The sequence below is a fragment of the Austrofundulus limnaeus genome, unplaced genomic scaffold, assembly GCF_001266775.1.
Source record: "Austrofundulus limnaeus strain Quisiro unplaced genomic scaffold, Austrofundulus_limnaeus-1.0 Scaffold28, whole genome shotgun sequence".
Lineage (NCBI taxonomy): Eukaryota > Metazoa > Chordata > Actinopteri > Cyprinodontiformes > Rivulidae > Austrofundulus > Austrofundulus limnaeus.
In genome coordinates this window covers 2,272,703-2,286,019 of record NW_013952430.1, presented here as the reverse complement: position 1 = coordinate 2,286,019, position 13,317 = coordinate 2,272,703, and the positions used below count along the sequence as shown (strand labels likewise).

General features: G+C 38.6%; 1 protein-coding gene across 1 annotated transcript in view; it reads left to right on the top strand.

The window, feature by feature from the left end:
• spock2 (SPARC (osteonectin), cwcv and kazal like domains proteoglycan 2) overlaps window positions 1–13,317 on the top strand; it is a 43,116-nt gene that overhangs the window by 8,458 nt on the left and 21,341 nt on the right. The window contains exons 2-3 of the mRNA XM_014005021.1: window positions 2,895–2,908; window positions 12,968–13,013. Coding sequence (XP_013860475.1) covers window positions 2,895–2,908; window positions 12,968–13,013 — 60 coding nt within the window. The remainder of the gene's footprint in view (window positions 1–2,894; window positions 2,909–12,967; window positions 13,014–13,317) is intronic.

The following is a 13,317-nucleotide window of genomic DNA, read 5'->3' as shown; positions in this document are numbered from 1 at the left end:
GACTTACTTACTTACTGACTTACTTACTTACTGACTTACTTACTTACTGACTTACTTACTTACTTATTTGGCGTGCAAATTCTTTGATTATGTCCAAAATTTTGGCTATTGTATTTGGGCGGGATTACAACCCAAAAATTGCAGAAACAAAAAGTCAGGACTCAACAAAAAGCTGAAGCGGCAGTAAAAGAATGATCACAAGCAAAATCTACAAGAAGTCTCGAAGAAAAAAAACAAATATTAAGAGCTTACCAAACACAATGCATAGAGACTGGACAAATGAAACGGTATATAAAGAGACACTAACGGACTGGAGATGAAAAACACCTGGGGGAAAGACAATAAGGCTCAGGTGAGAGTGGGCAGGACAGGAGCTGGAACTGAACAACTAATGAAGGGTAGAAAATGGATGGCACATGGGGGGAGTGAAAGCAGGAGTCATCAAAAACTACAAGACTGAAGCAAAACACAAAATAATATCTAAACACATACACACGTACATAACACAGGAAACGATAAAGCACATGAATCATTAGAAATAGTCAAACGAAAAAGGAGCCTAAACCAGAATCTAACACATGATAACAATAGGACCTTTCACAGATACAAAATCACAAAGTCTTTCACAATAAAAGCAAGAAAAAAATTAAGAACAGACATCAAATGTCTGCATATTAACATCTCAGAAAAGTACAACTAAAACAGGTTATAGAAGACACATAACAACTGTAACAATTAGCAAAAGCCTGTTTATAAAAGAATGTTTTCAGATGATTTTTTTCCCCAATGCTTCCATGTAGGGTTTGTAAAGACTGGAGCAGTGCGTTCCACAGTCAGTGTGCAGCTGCTTGGAAGGAGCAATCTCCTAAAGTTCAAACGAAGCTTTGCTTTGCCTGGTTCACACGGCAAGATTTAAAAAATATCCGTTGATTTTCTAAATCTAAGAGCACCCACACATGATTTAAAAAAATCCTGGACATAATAGGTTTGGTCGTACAGGGTGTGGTGTACAGCCACATGGCAAAGACAGCACACTACACACAAACACATTTCCCCCACATATATTCATATGTCCGACAGGAAATCTCGCAAAATCTCTCGAGATCAAACGTGAGAAAAAAGTAAATAAACATGGCAAACAAGGAAGAAGCAACTACAGCTAGGAAAACAAAACAAAAAGATGTTCCCCACGTCCACCGGACTCTCTGTTGAGCCCTGGCATGTCTTTAGATGACTGTCTGCGTCTCCATCGCCTCACTTTCTGATTGGCTACACGTCACATTCAACGGGCTGCGCGGTCATTTGTCCTCACCACACATGTTGGGATATCGGGCCAAGACAATGTAACATGTTGCACATCCTCAATTTGAGGTTGGAGCAGTCCTGACAAATTTCTGAGCTGACTAGATCCCTCGTAACACACCACACACAGCAGGAAAACCTCCTGAGACTAACTTTGGAGCTATCACGATAAACGAGGCGTCCTTAAAGGTATCCCCGATTAGTTGTAACATTAGACTTTATATGATAAACATATATTTTAACTGTAAAATAAAGAATGTAAAAATACTGTAGGATGTTCAGTTTTTATCATTTTTAAACTAAAAGTTTAAAAATATATTACATGGACGGGACCATTTTATTTACAAGCAAAGCATTCTGGGTAAATGATGACATCAACTAGGTCATTGGCATGAGGCTGCTAGCGAGCTATATCCACCCTGAAGGTTAATCTTGGACAATATCTGACGATTGACTCTTTTAAATGAAACCAGAGAGCGTTGACAGAGAGGAGAAGGTAGAAATGACTCAGCCTGTAACTGAAAATATAGATGGAGGACAACAGAGCTGCTTCATGGAAGAAGAACCCCAGCTTAGCCTGTTAGCTTTAGCGTTAGCCCCAACGCTATCACCACATATATGTATTAGCTCAGCGCTACACATTCTCCTCTCATCACTGAGGTCCTCCATCCACATGACAGAGAGGAGAACACACAAATGACTCAGTCTGCAACTGAAAATATGGATGGAGGACCTCAGTTTAGCTTGTTTGTCACGCTAGCGCCGAGCTAATACATATAAGGCAATATAGCGTGAGGGATAGTGCGAAGGCTAACAGGCTAAGCTGAGGTTCTTCTTCCATGAAGCAGCTCTGTTTTCCTCCATCTATATTTTCAGTTCCAGGCTGAGTCATTTCTACCTTCTCCTCTCTGTCAATGCTCTCTGGTTTCATTTAAAAGAGCCAATCGTCAGATAAATCCAAGCTTAACCTTCAGGGTGGGTATATCTCCCTAGCAGCCTTGTACCAATGACCTAGTTGATGTCATCATTTACCCAGAATGCTTTGCGTGTAAATAAAATGGCTCCGTCCGTGTTAAAATATATTTAAAAAAATTACAAACTAAACAGCCTACAGTATGTTACAGTTTTTATTTTACAGTTAAAATAAATGTTTATCAAACAAGGTTTAATGTTACAACTAATCGTGGATCCCTTTAAGACTGGGCAAAATCGTGTCAAAAATCAGCACAATTATCTTGCTGTGTGAGTCAAGCATAAGGTCACTAAGAAATCTTGCAAACAGATATTTTGCAAACCCCTTTCATGTCATTGACAATTTGTGACAAACAGTCGCAGCCTAGTGGAATAATTTCAAGTAGTGTAAATTTGTTAGGTTGGAATGGAAATGAAAAGTGTCAAAATAAGCTAAAGACTGGCACACCAAGGGTTTTGTATTGTCTGCTATAAATGTTGTTAGGTTGCAGTCAGACTATAGCAGAGCCACTGTGAGCAAGTGCTAAAGATTTATAGTTGCAGATACAAAAGGTTTTGATTAGCGCTGGTGGAGAAACTTAGAAGTGATTGAAAATAACAGCAGAAATCCAGTTGTTCAGGCCTTGAGGTTGAGGTCTGGCTGCGAGGGTGTTAACTGTAATCAAACACAGTGAAACAAAGGTTACACACACACAGGTGGATGTGGAGCTTGTTTATTTTTAACGCTCTTTTGAAATAAGGTGGTAGCTGCAAGAAAAATAAGAACTAACCCCAGACAAAAGCTTTGATTTGCCCCTTGATTATACCTTACAGCTGTAAGCATGGTGGGCGTGGGAAGTCGGACTCAGCGCTTCTTGCCTCAGAATCAAAACAGAAAGAAACTCAAGAGTTGGAGCAGAGTGGCGCCCCAAATAAAGGGCTGGACCCTTGAAGTTCAGAAACTGCAGGTGGTGGAACTGAAGGCCACAGAGACGTGACAACCTGGATGAAACGCAAATTGCAACAAAGGCAAAGGCTGCACAGAAAAACAGACTGATTGACAGAAGAACATTGGATCGCTTTAAACTGGTCTTAGGAAGTGATTGTTTATAAAGGATGAGGAAAAACTATCCTGAACGAAGGCAGTGATGAGAAAAGTGATGGTGAGAGAAACAGGAAGTAATGAAGCAAAGCCATAGGACAGGAATATCCATTCTTCCTTCAACAAAACCTTTCATAACTTTGGAGATATTTGTGTGATTAATGCATTATGTGTAAGGGATCTGTACTCTGATATCAGTCTGACAAGTGGTGCCCTTAAGGAGCCAGTTCTCAACCCTGGCTTAGACTCCCCCGCCTCAAATCATCAGCTGATTTTCATCCTTCTTGAATTGCTCGCCTAGGCAACTTAAATGATTTTTCATTGTTGTACGGGTCTGTTTTTTGTTTTGTTTTCATGCTGGGTCTGGTGTCTCCAGTGAAGAGTGAAGGTTCTCACTGTTTGTACCAGATTCTCCTGTGAGCTGTGGAGTGTTTTCTTATTCCCCACAGGGCCCCGAAAGGCACAAGGGTCAATGTTATTTATAGACTCCGAGCACAGGGCTGGCATGAGTGCACAGACAAGTGTGATTTCTATTGCTAAATCGCTCAATGTTTTTGTGGCCAATCAGTTGCAAAATGACAAGTGTAAGTGAAACCAGTAGGTTCATGTTTATCCTGTACTTTTGAATCTGAAACTAGTGAAGAGTAAGTAAGCCGAAATAGAAACTAATTAGAGCTAGGCGGTATGACCTCAAATTCATATCACAGTATAAATTGAATCCCTTCATGGTAACAGTATATATCGTGGTAGAAAATTATCATTAAAAGTAAAGATAATATAATTTTTAGAGCTTGTTTTTTGCAGAAAACTAATCTTAATCAAACCCAGCATTTTTGCTTTAATATCAGCCTGCCAAACAATGAGCTTCTGCCTGCTGAACTTATCAGCTGCTGCGCTCTCATCTTCATCGCTGCGTGCTCATCTTCATCATCAGAGCAGAAGCAGACTTTACCATTAGCAAGATGGATTTATGACTGAACGAACGTCCACATCTTTTTTTTAAATAATTTCTGTGGTGGGTAACAATACATAAAAACCTTTTTTTTCTCTGACAACTTGGGTGTGTAAAAACTCCTGTTGTTGTTAAAGCTTCGCTCTGCGCGACGTGCAGCGGGAGGGAGGAAGGAAATAATCCCGATGTAACTTTTTTACAGCGGGATGGGGAAATTTTGAGGATTTATTGTCTTTACGCGTTTTAAAATGCTATAATTTCTTCGTTTTATTTCGAACTCCTCCTGCTCAGTTGTCTCTGCACTCGCAGCCCTGTTGACACAGGTGCGATGACGTAAAGACGACAGGACGGTAGAGGGTAAATTTCTACCGTAGGCCAACTTCATACCATTTCTACCATCTACCGCATAAACCACGCAGCCCTAAAACTGATCTAATCTAACATGCATCATTTTTGGAAAACTTGGAGAAAAGTTATAGGAAAACGTGAAAAGCTCACATTTACACCTTAGACCTGCTGTGAGGCTAGAAATCATCTGTTGTTTGTGAGTTTATCTCACTATGAAAAACAGTGAAGCCCCAACATTTTATCTGCAAATTGTGAAAAATACATGAATATTGGATGCGGCCCAGAAAAGAGGTGTACAGTACATTTGAGGTAGCATTGTAATGCGAAAAGAAACAAACAAAAACACAAAACCAGAGCAAAACCGGTGACAGCTACACGCCACACGGTAAACTGTTAGAAGGCGGGAATGCTGCGCTCCGGGCAGAGAGTGGGCACAGCGGCTCGCGTCATACTGAGATGTATAGTTTGTTTTTTATTGAACTAAATTTATGTTACAAAATTAGTAAAATTATATTGTTCTTAATTATTTAGCTTAAAAACTAATGGGAAAAGCACTACCGTATTTCTGGTTCCATGATATCACAGGGAGTACCGTCAACTACAAGCATTTAGTTTCCAGGAAAAAAAATGCAAAAGATTGAGAAGCACAACTTTGCAGGGCTTTATGTCTGTTGGGCAACCTGTACATGTATTATCTTTTGTAAATAAACTGACAGTCAATAAACTCCTAATCCTAACTTGTCACTTGGCTGTCACAAATAAATATAAGTGACCCATCACATCGAAACGAGGATTAAGTCCAAAAGTGGAATGTGGAGAAACGGGCAGATAGGGTTTTGATTTAAACGTCTGCAAAATTTGCATTTTGTCAAAATATAATGAATTAATGCTTCATCAATGTATCGTTTGAATGAACTGTTTAAAATATAATCCTAAAAAGATTATTTTTGAAACATTTTTTGAGCAGCAGCAACAAAAAACCTGATTTTGAGGAAAAACACCTTCAAATTTTTCAATTTGTCCCTGTGAGGTAGCAAAGTGTTTGTTTCTTTCCAACTGGGAAATCTTAATAAACAAATACTATTTGAGGTTTCCTCTTTATATTAACATCAAAAATGACTCAATAAATTTACATAAAATCAGGATTCAGACCAAACAGTAATGTATTATCGTTACCAACAAGACAAATTAACTCACGTCTCTGGATAATTCAGTTCAATTCAATTCAAAAATACTTTATTGATCCCAGAGGGAAATTAGGTAAGCTTATGATATCAGAATGATCCAGGTATCAAAATGTAGCCTTTAAAGCAGGAATCTGAAAATGTAACTTGGTCATTTTGACCAAATTTGACTTAATCCTCATTTTGATATGATGGGTCTCGTGGTTTTAGCCAACATTAAGACACCACAGTTAACTTGGTTATATGTTTAGGAAAAACCTGCTGGTTTGAAATACAACACAATTTTAGGCTAAATAAAACAAAGTAGCATATTTTGTCACCCTACAGACTTTTTACCCATGTTAACATGAAGACAGGTCCAATCGTAGCGGTGTCAGCTGAATTCTCAGAAGCTTAGAGGAATTTGTAGAACTCTGCTGCACGCTAGAAATGTTGGTAAAGGCTCAGCTTCTGTGTTCAAAAGTGTCTTCTCTCTTCCTTTTCTTTATTTTAAACCACTGATCAGGTTCCCACAATGCTTTAACCTTTGCTTCACCTTTTATTTACCCAGTAAATAAATGCTCTCTAGCATAAGCCTCCCCTCCATCCTCTGAGCATTTGATGTGGCTGCTTAGCAAACATGAGGCATCGGCTCAGAGCCCCGTTGTGTACATGCCGAAATGAGGCGGCCTGCATCTCGTGCCCTGCAGCTCAGCGTGCGCTGAAGATAAAGGAATGTAGAAACTGAGAATATTGCTGAGGAGCTTTTGTTTCATTTCATGCGTGTTGCATGTAATGCCAAATGTGTGCTTACTGGAGCTTTGATGTGGGAAGAACTGATTCAGTTCTACAGATATTTAACTACAGACAACCTTCAGAGTGATGTGCTGTTTACATCAGGCTGCATTTTCTCTGGGTTTTAAATCCTTTTTAGTACAGCACAAATCTTTCTGCTGATCATGCTGTATGCTCCCATGAATTTGGACTGAAATAAAATGTTAGTTCATTTAAATCTTCCATTCCTTTCTTTTGTTCTTCCTCTCAGCTGAGGTTTTGATATCAAAGAGAAAAACAAATGTCCTTGGCCTCACTGTGCCCTCGTTCCTTCATAACTAATTTTTGAAGAGGTTTGCATTTGAAAAAGGTTTTGTATTTTGTGCTGGAGAGCCACTCTCTGTCGTCAGAGATGGCTGAGGAGGAAATGAAATGGGATGCTTAAGTGGTAAATTCACCAACCCAGCTAATGATTTGAATATACAGAGTGGTCCTCTACCCTGGAGATCCTTTAGGTTCACGTGTCTGACCACACAATCCTCAAATAGCTTCTGTGGGTCTTTGTTTAGTTTAAAAAAGATGCTTATTTTAGAGCTAATGCTTAAAATAAAGCCTAATTGTGCTCATTGCTAAAACAGAACATTAAAAAAACTAAAGCTGTACTTTTCCTTTATGTGTTTGACAAAACGAAAAGGAATAGAACTGGATTCAGTTTTTTCTGTAATATTTTTGAATGTATTTAGGCGTCGTTCCTTATAGTAACAATCTGACATTATGAAGACGCTGAAGGGGTCATTAGTGGAGGACTTTTGGTGTTTTGTTCTTTTACCAGTTGTTTGATTCGATTCAGGACACAGAGGCAGCTGTGAGGAAAAGATTATCAGTCAATCAATCAATCAGTTTATTTAACCAGATAGAGCCCATTGAGATCAAGATCTCTTTTCCAAAGGTGACCTGGTCAAGAAAGAGGTCAGCAGCACAAGTCACAGGCTAGTTTACACATTATTGTTGTTGTAAAACATCACTCCTTCATTGTTTACAAAAATGTGTAAAATCTCTTTCTTTTACCTTGGTGGTGAGTCCATCAGGGATTTTACACTGATTTATGAAACAACACAAATTATGAAAGCATCACAGATAAGAAAAACGTGGGGAGAAGAGTCCTAATGTTTTTTTTTTTTTTTTTTTTTTTTTTGTTACAAGAAAATATGTTTCCGTAACCTAATGTTTTTTTTTAGCAATCTTTTTAAACCAGAGGAAGAAGGTATGATGATTGAATTGATTAAAGTTCCAGTGAAATTAAATGAAAATTCTCAGGGAATTTTCTTGATGAATGAATCAAACACAGCAAACTTCAGTTTTTAAATATATCCAGAGTGGTGTAGACGCGGCCTGTAACTCCAAAGAAAAATCTCACTTTTTGACAAGTCTAGCAGCTTTCTGGGCCGTAGCTACTTTACATTTGAGACAGTAACAGAACAACAGAAAGACAAAGACAGCTGCCCCTGAACCAAACACGTGAACTGACTTTCTCTCTGAACGGAGATGCAATTCTGTTGTTCAAATGATCCGCGGATTTTGGGGGTTTTTGTCAAATGATGCATTAGATGTGAAACCAGTGAGTTCTGATTTAATGAGTCATTTTAATGAGCTGCATTTCTGTCACTATTTCAGGCTTTTCTGGTCTGAAAACAGAAACAGAAAAAATAAGTAAATTGGAGCGGCTTTATAGGAAAATCAGCTGAAGGCCTGTTTAAAAAAAACAGCACACAAGTAAAGAGGGAAGAAAGCAGTCACATTCAGAGATACAAACTTACAACTTGATACAACACTTATTGCATTGTACTAAATACAATATATCCTTATATTTTTTCCTAGTCTTATTATAAATCCTAACCAAATGGTTTCTGTGTTTTGTTGATCTGTTTTCTTGGAATAAAAGTAAAAATACATCTCAGATATTTTCTTCCAGGAGTTAACGTTCATTTGTTAATGGAGATCTTACCTTGCTGTAAGTTTAAATATTCATTTGTTTAAAACAATTAATTAAGTTATATGATGCCTTAAAGAGGTGGTTTATATAAATTCAACTTTTGTGAGCTTTATGTCATGTTATAATGTCATTCTCTCATCAGAAACATACACAGAGTATTGCTTTGACTCATTTATGCATGTTTAAGAAATCCTTGAATCTCCTGAGGGATGTGAAGCCTAATAAACACTTGCTGGTACAAAGCACCGCCTATTTACCCAAAGCTCCTCCCTGGAGCTCAGTCTCCAGGTGAGCTCCCACTCCAAAGAGCACCCCCTTCCCCGACGCATTGTTGGGAGTGTCAGAAACGGTGAGAGGTTCTTAAAGAGACAGAGGCCAATTTTAAGACATTTAAATAGGCTATGATGCTAAGTCAAATGTATTTTTGATATAAACAGCGATTCTATAACAACTGAAGGTAACAGTTACTTGACTGTGCCTGGAAATACATAGTACTCCCCTTTAAAAACTCTACGATTGTTGTGGGTGGAGTGAGCAGGACTTTCAGCTCCACATCCCTGATTCACAGACTTTGGCTCCTAACACATAAAACTAAATACTGACAACTTCCATCCTCGAACAATGGAAGGAGAGGGAGACACTTTCCACAATAGATTTATGTTGATGGTGTAATTCTAAGAAACAGTGACGTAGATGATTAGTTCAAGCATGGCCCTTTTTATTTGCACCAAAAACATTGCAACAACAAAGTTGTTTTTATCAGTTTTTTGTCTTTGTCGTCTGCCTTTGCACTGATTCTGCTTGATTGTGTGCTGCAAACCTTAATAACTGAGAAGAAATGATAAAAAAAAAGTGCAAAAAAACACAAAAATTGTTTTGGAAAATTCTTTACCTGTGCTTACATGTTCCTTCCTTTGTATTCTGATGTTAAAGTTAAAGTTAATGTTGAACGGTTTTGACACAGCAAAGCTCTGCTTTTGTTATTACTCCTTAGATAAACACATATTCCAAACCTTTTGTTGAAATTGACGGGAGCATTTTTGTGCAAATCTCGACATCTCCACAGAAATAAAATATGCATTTTTCAAAGCGAAAACATGTTTTTTTTAGAGTTTTATACTTAAAGCTTAAATTTTGACACGTTTACATGTTTCTTTATCTCACTCGTACACAAAATATGTAGATAGATTTTTGTTTGGCAGTCTCTCTTTGTTGCATTGTGTTTCGTTGGTTTGTTAGATTTTGATCGGTTTTAATAAAATCGCTAATAGCTGTTGTGAGAAAAGGTTGGGTCCGAACCAACCTGCAGAGTGTTATCACTGCATCCTCAGAACAAAGGAAGCAGTGATGCACTCTGCAGTCACCGCCAACAAACCCCTCTGGATGACCCCACAGAAAGCAGGGCGCTGCTGACAGCTGACATTTAACCAGGAACAACAGCCAGCCACACTTTGATTTGTCAAAGAGGCCCACGTTTCACCTGTTTGCTCTTTTATCTCCTTCTCCACCAAGTGAACAAACAGTCCTCCACAGTTTCATTTTAGTAGTTGTTCCTCCTGAGCCGAAGCACAGAAGTTGTGATTCTCCCCCTCACACCAGTGAGGGGTTGTGATCCGTCAATCCCGGATTGTGTCACTTTGGCGAACACGCTTGTTGTAAGCTTCCCCCTCCGCTCCGGTTAAAACAAAGAGGCGTTCTTTTTGATCTTATCAGTTTGATCACAGCGTTTTCATCATCCCGTCCCGCTTCCTTTAATCACGCCTGTGTTCAAACCAGCTGCCTTACCGACGGCAATCCCGGTCGACTCCAGCGACAAAACGTCCTCTGTGTCCAAGCCCCGTCGCCTCGCTCCATGTTTCATGCTCGCTTTCAACGTCCGCTCATGAGAATTTATTTCTCTCTCTGCCTCCCCTGAATACATTTTTTTCCCCTTGCAGCCTCTCTTTTATAAAATCATCGATTTTCGGTCTTGTCAACGCAGCAGGATGGTTTCCTTATCTGCTCTGGCAGGAGCACAAATACAGAGAGGCTGCTAAATAATGCAGGAGCCGTACCATCAATAAAGGAAGGCACGGGTGGCATCAGATTAACGGCCAGGTCGTAAACCCTTTGAGGTCTCACCCTGCTAATGCGCGACTCCATCAGGGCTCAACAAGGTTGAACTACACAACCGGCAATCACTCATGAAGCCCGGCAGTTTATTCCAAGTGTATCCCACACCCCCATCAGCCACAGGGGAGCGGGTATGAGCTCGGCGCCGTGGCAAGAAAGGAAGAAAAAGAAAACAAGCAGTTTGCGACAGCGAAGACCTTGCCTGTGAAGAAAATATTTACCTCACTGTGAAATCAAACCGCGAGGGTCGAAGACGAAGGTCCTCGCCTTCACGAGGGCTGTTTATTTCACGTGTTTGAGGGATTTATCACCTTCTGAGGAGCTGTTCGTCACCCGCTTCCATTCCAGTAAATGTTTACCGTGTTGAGTAAGTCATCGCATTTAACAAAAAGGATGGTGGCTAATATTAAATATCACCAAATGACTCATGTTTATTATATCAGACAGGGCAATATGCTCCAAAAGATTTACGTATGCACCAGGTCCTGTCAGACGGACTCCTATAGAGCTCATCTCATCAGAAATGTGTACTTTATTAGATTTTGAGGCTTGGAGGGGGATTTTAAACTGTCAGTGTAAGATTTTCCTCCTGTTTTTCTATTTTAAACAAACTTAACCCTCCTACTATGGTCAAAAATTACATAAACAAACCAAAATTATTTGAATAAGTTTCATTACATTTGCTGATTCAGCTCGGTTACACCCGCCCTGTGTTTTAATCATAGAACTTTTCTCACAGGTTTTGAAACCATGTCTGTCACTGAGGATCACACCTTGAACCCTGACACTTGACAAGGAGCGAGCCCAAAAACCTGACATGAAAGCTGCTCAAGAGGAGAAAGACAGATTTTGATACCAAAAGTACAGACAACAGATGTGGAGCAATCCAGTGCTGAAGGAGAAGGAACCACGCTGATGCTGTTCCACAGTTTTAATTAAAAGAGTTATAATTTGGCCTTTTTATTACATTCTTTATACTGTTACTTTATTGTGTAATTTGGAATCTTTGGCCTTTTTTTCCTCTAATAAAAACAAATGTGTTTTTCTGAGGCACTATTAAAATTTAGAAAAATGTCCAAAATCAAATATCCTTGATAAATTTTGTGACATGGCGATCCATGATAAAAAGCACACATTTCCTCTGTAAACTCACTGTAATCAAAATAATCCATAAATAATAATGGTTTTTATTTAACTTTATTTATTCATTTTTAATTGACGTGTATGGGCTCATAGTGAGACCTACAGGTTATAAAAAAAACAAACAAGAGATCTAAGTTTGTTTTCTTCCATGCCACTAATTGAGTTACCTAATATCCCTCTGGGATCAATAAAGTATTTTTGAATTTGAATTGAATTTGAATTGAGTTAGGTATTATCAGGGCTTTATAAACGGACTTATCTGGGTAATCATTTTTAAACAAGAAGCAAGGTACAAACAAAACAAAAAAAAGCTTAAGGATCTTGATAAAACAATTTATTGACAAAATTAAAACGATGTTATTTCCTGTCCAAAATTATGTATTTTGTTAGTACTTTATTAGAAAAGGCCTCTTTTCTTGCCTCTAATATTTGTATTGAGTGGAGGGTGTGTAATTATCAAATTTAAGTTTTTGAACATTTAAATGAATGTAAAACGATGTAAAGAAAATGCGTTATTTCTTCTGAATGTTTAATGTAACAAAGAAAGGCTTTCTTGTGGCTCTACAACATCACTGAATCCAGTTATTGTGCCTGTAATTACACTCTTCCTTTTCACTAATATTGACTCTTTTCTCTCTTTTTGCTGCCGTTTTACCAGGAGGTTGAGGTCAGTTGTCTTTACTCTCTTTTAGCTGCCTTTTGAATGATGTCTTTTTTCATTTACGACCCATTTTCTCATCTTCTCGTGCACTCTTTGTTCTCCCACTCATCGCCTGAAACAATTGGAACCAATAATGGCCTAGTTAAAGGGGGGGGGGGGGTGCACTTAAAAGACATGTCACCACCGATTCCATACGTTTGTCTCACTCATGCACAGAAATTGCTGGTTTGTCAAGTTCATTTCCACACAGATCTATGTATTCCTGCTGACGAGCACTGATCGTACCAGTATTTTCACTGTGCAGGGATGATTTAAATCACGTTAATTCTCCAATGTGAAGGTGCTCATGTGCTTCAATATCTGTAATGCCACCAGCAGCAATTTATGCTCCTTATTCACTGCAGCTGGAGGTCACAGTTTATTTATTTATTTATTTATTTGTTGTTTATTTTTATTTTTTCTGCAGGACGATTATGTGCGTTCCTGGGATGAGAATCAAGGCTCTAATGACAGTAAGTTTAATCCTTTCTATCTTTGTTCACATTGTCAGTGGCAGAGCAAGACAATTTTTATAGAGGTGGCCAGACTGGTACCATTGATCACACAGGGGTGGCCCAGAAAATTAATTTATTTTTTGTCATACATGGCAATTTGCTGAGGATCTAATAATGTTTCCTGGTCATTCTCTCGCTTATTGACACAGGCAGTGACTACCATGTAGAATTACATCATAAGAATGAAAGCTAACACATTGGCGATTTTAGCACATTGTTAAAAAATAAATTAGTCAACATTAGAATATTGATTCATTTGTTT